The sequence below is a fragment of the Fukomys damarensis genome, unplaced genomic scaffold (genome assembly GCF_012274545.1).
Source record: "Fukomys damarensis isolate Sample0158 unplaced genomic scaffold, DMR_v1.0_HiC HiC_scaffold_36, whole genome shotgun sequence".
Taxonomy (NCBI): domain Eukaryota; kingdom Metazoa; phylum Chordata; class Mammalia; order Rodentia; family Bathyergidae; genus Fukomys; species Fukomys damarensis.
In genome coordinates, this window is record NW_022900948.1 from 46,858,602 (window position 1) to 46,862,734 (window position 4,133).

The 4,133-nt window shown below is 64.8% G+C and overlaps 1 protein-coding gene across 1 annotated transcript in view; it reads right to left on the minus strand.

The window, feature by feature from the left end:
• Positions 1–3,399: 3,399 nt before the first annotated feature.
• LOC104864503 (epididymal-specific lipocalin-10-like) overlaps positions 3,400–4,133 on the minus strand; it is a 4,500-nt gene continuing 3,766 nt past the window's right edge. Inside the window, exons 5-6 of the mRNA XM_033759277.1 lie at positions 3,653–3,751; positions 3,400–3,464 (exon numbers count right to left, since the gene is read on the minus strand). Of these exons, the coding sequence (XP_033615168.1) occupies positions 3,436–3,464; positions 3,653–3,751 (128 nt within the window). The 3' untranslated portion in view covers positions 3,400–3,435. The remainder of the gene's footprint in view (positions 3,465–3,652; positions 3,752–4,133) is intronic.

Genomic DNA, 4,133 nt, shown 5'->3' on the forward strand with positions numbered 1-4,133 from the left:
GCCCCACCATGGGAGGAGGGAAAGCGGCTCAGGACCTGTGACGGGGCTGTGTGCAGACACTGACCCCAGGGGACCCGGCTGCGACCCCTGAGCGCGGGAGACGAGGTCAGCCGTCCTCACTGCAGCTCGAAGCCGAGGGGAGAGTGGGGCCGGCAGAGAGGGGCCCAGGCAGGGCGGCCTTGCTGGAGCAGAGACCGGGGAGGGACTCGGGCAGCAGCACTGACCAGCACGGGAGCCGGAGACTGAGAGGGACAGGCGCGGGAGGAAGAGCCCGGAGGGGCACAGAGGTCCTGCTATGACCCCGACGCCAGGCCCTGGGGAGGGGAGACCGCGGCCCAGCAGGAGCCGCAGGGAGCCATGGCCAGCGCAGAGGAGCAGTGAGGGGCAGCGATGCAGGGGGACGGGACAGGCTGCTCAGCAAGTGGCCCCACCTGGGAGCATGGGGTGGACTTCAGTCCCCATGGGCGGAAACTCACTCAGCAGACCCAACCTCCGCACAGTGAACTCTCAGAGGACGGGCAAATCACTGTGGCCTTGGCCTGGTGAGGCAAAATCATATGCAACACCCAAAGAACCAGAGGCAGAAGGAAAAACAGACGACTTGGACCTCACCAACATGTAGAGTTAGGATTACGGTTAGGGTTAGGGCACACGCCTATAATCCTAGCACTCAGGAGGCTGAGGCAGGAGGATTGAAAGTTTGAACCCAGGTCAAGGAAGTGAAATGATAAGATATAGAATGTGAGAATATTCTTAAAACACCCATCTGATCAGGGTCTGATGTCGAGAGCACTTGAGAATAAAACACAGCTCAGGGACATCAAATGGACCCTTCAATACAGGCAGTGGATTTGACAGGCAGGCTCTCCTCCAGCCAGGTCTGAGATGGCCAATAGGACGGGAGAAGAGGCCCAGCGTCATTAGTAACTAGGGAACTGGGGCAGATCAAAGCCTCAGGAAGTACTACTTGGGCCCCACAAGAATGCCAGAGCCAAGTCAGATCCTGGTGGTGGGAACCCGGTGCGGGTGAGCACACAGCTACCATATGACCTGGCAGTTCGGCTCCTGGGTGCACATCCAAGAGAGATGAAAACATGTGAGTGGGTGAACAGCGTGTGTGGTGTCATCACACCACAGGACTTGACTCTCACGAAGAGGGACTCTTCGTGCTACAGTGCAGGGGAACTGTGACCCACTGTGTAATGGAAGAAGCCACTCCCTTAGGTGACGCGGCCACCTTCAGCATGGCCCTGGAGGCAGGAACAGGTTAGGGGCCTCTCCCTGTCCTCCTCCTCCTCTGTCCCGTTCCCTGTCCTCCTCTGTTCCTGTCCCTCTCTCCGTCCTCCTCCCCTGTCCCTGTTCTTCTCCCCTGTTCCTGTCCCTGTCCTTCCCCACTGTCCCTGGCAGGGTTAGGACAGAGATGGCAGCTGCCCTGGGCACTGCCAGGCCTAAAGGGGACATGGAGCCTGAGAAACCAGGACCAGGTGGCCACTCCCAACCTGAAGAGCTGGGCTGTGTGGGCGCTGGAACTGGAGGCCGCTGATCTGGACGCAGGACAGTGACCTCTGTGTGTGCCAGTCCTTGGCTCTGTGGCCCTTGGCTGAGAGATGTAAAAGACCCCTCTGGAGGGAGGGGCAGGGCCCCAGGGCTCCTCCTCATGGCCTGCTCTGGCCAGGGAGCCAGGAAGGAGCGGTCAGGGCTCTGCTCGCTTGGGCGTCCCGCCCGCCCCCCCGAGTGGCATCCACCGCCCATTTCCGGGCCTGGCCTCCTCTGCCCTCAGGAACATCCGGGCGTCTCACTGCTCTGCCTGGCTGCCCAGGCGCAGGACGCTCAAAGCAACGCTGCCCACTGGCTGCAGAGAACTGACATCCCCTGGGGGGCTCGGCAGTCAGGGGGAAACAGCAGGTCACAGCGCCGCCTGGCGGCTGTGACGAGGGCACCGTCGCCCACCCGCGATGCTGCTGCCCCAAACCCCACGGGTGATTCAGAACCAGCGAAACCACCCAGAGGAGCAGGCGGGCTCCCTCTCCTCCTCGACAGCCGGGGACGGACAGCCTCGCAGGGGACGGGTTCAAACCAGACCTAGGACAGATGCAGCGCCCTGCCCAGCGGAGCTCAGAGGAAGGAGCGCGGGACCACGCGTTCCCGTGATCTGCCTGTGACGGAGAACAGGCTCGAGGGTTTAATGGACCCCGGCGTGGGGGCTGCACAACCTCAGATTCCATGCGCACGGCCCGGGGCGCAGTGCAGCCATAGGAGGCGCAAACTCGGGGTCCCCGGACAGCGCAGCGGCGGACAGGACCCACACGAAGTAGAGGAGCCGCACCGCGTACCCTTGTGGATCTGCGCCTGGGTGGACGCGACCGCGCTGGCCGCAGGGGCTCTTCCAGGCACCCAGGGCCTCTGTTTTCCTGGTTCCCGGGTCAGATAGGACACGCGATGGCTTTTTAACTTCTCAGCGCGGCCACCAGACACCTGGAACGCAGGCCTGGGAAAGTCCTGGGGGTCCTAGGAGCCAGGTGGCCGTGGGGAGGCTGCCCGCTGCGAGGAGGCACAGGAAAATGAGGCCAACGTCCCTTCAGGTCTGGCACGGGGTGGGAGGTGGGCCCAGTGCGTGCAGAGCCCACCTGCGGGGACTTCCAGCCGCCTGATTCCTTCTGGTACTTCTAGTAAAGCGTGACAGGAAGAGCCAGGCTTGGCGGCCCAGGCCTGCAGTCCCAGCACCCTGGGAGGCTGAGGCGGGAGGATGGCAGGTTCCAGCCCAGCCTGACAACTTAGAGCCTCATTGGGACAGTCTCAAAAAATAAAATAAGCAAGTCCCACTCGGATCTCATCAAAGCCATCTCCTCCCCCCATGCTCCAGCTGGGTCCCACTGTCACCCGTGGGTCTCGGCCCCTCGTCCCTCCCTCTTGCAGCTCTCCCTCCACCAGGTGGTGTAGGTGTGGTGCGTGGCTGTTTTGTGCTGTGGCTCCTGGGCGACCTCGGGCCTGTGACTGCTGGTCCGGCTGCTGTGATCGACTGGGCACCAGACCAAGGGCTGCACCTGCCTGCTGTGCTCAGGCTCCGGGCCCAGCCGCTCGCCTGCCGCCCGGCACGTGGACCACAGGTGCTCCGAGGGTCTGGGGGAGAGGTTAGTGGCTTCCGGAGACCGTGCAGGACATCTGGGCCTGCAGGCAGCGGCAGAGAGAAGACCCGGGGCCCGGCCTCTGCTCGTCGGGCCGGGGCTGCTCCACAGCAGACGGGGCCCTGTGCCAGGCCAACACGGCTCCTCCTGCCAAGAGGCTGTGCCCCCTCCGCTCTGCGCTCAGAGCCCCGCCTTCCCCCAGTGAGGCCTGGGGTCACCAAGCCCCCCACGAGCCGCAGAAGGGGAGACTTGCCATCTGCAGCAGCAGAGCCTTGGGGTCACGAGTCCTGGGAAGAGCGGGGCCTGGGTGTCACGGCAGGAGGGTGTGTGCGCAGGAGGCTGGGGGGACGGAGGCTGTGAGGGGGGCGCCCAAGGACCCGTGCTTCTGTGTCCAGGCTCCCAGGGGCCCCAGCCCGGGCAGGCGGAGGACTGCAGGGTTGGACACACACGGAGCTGCCCACATCTCCACCCCTTGGACCCATGCAGCAGGGTGGGCAGGCCCAGGACCGCGGCCCGGACAGGGGTACCGTCTTTGGGGAGCACGACCGCCTCCCTGCTGAGCTCCAGTGCGGCGCTTGCATCCATGAGCTCTCTCAGATGCAGGAAGCTGGGGACGCTCTGTCTGTCTGCAGGGCCGGGTCCCAGCACGGTCACCCTCTGCCCCACCCGCCCCTGCCATGGCCTTCCAGCCCCTGTGCCCTTTCCAAGGTGCAAGCCAGGGCTGGGTCACCGTGCGGGGCGGGCACCTGGGACCTCTGCTGGCACCGTCACTAAACCCTGGGGGCCTGTGCCCGGCCACTGCACCCTGAATGTGTCCGCCTGAGCACAGGGAGAGACCAGGACCCCTCCACCCTGGCCACAGCACCCCGAGCTTGGGGCCGGAAGGGGGCTCCTGCTCACCCCACCTGCACTGGGGAGGACCCCGCCACACCCTCTCCTCGCCCCTGTCAGTCCCACCGCCCCGCCTGGCCCGTCTCCCAGGTCCAGCAGCACACCGGGCAGCCAGCG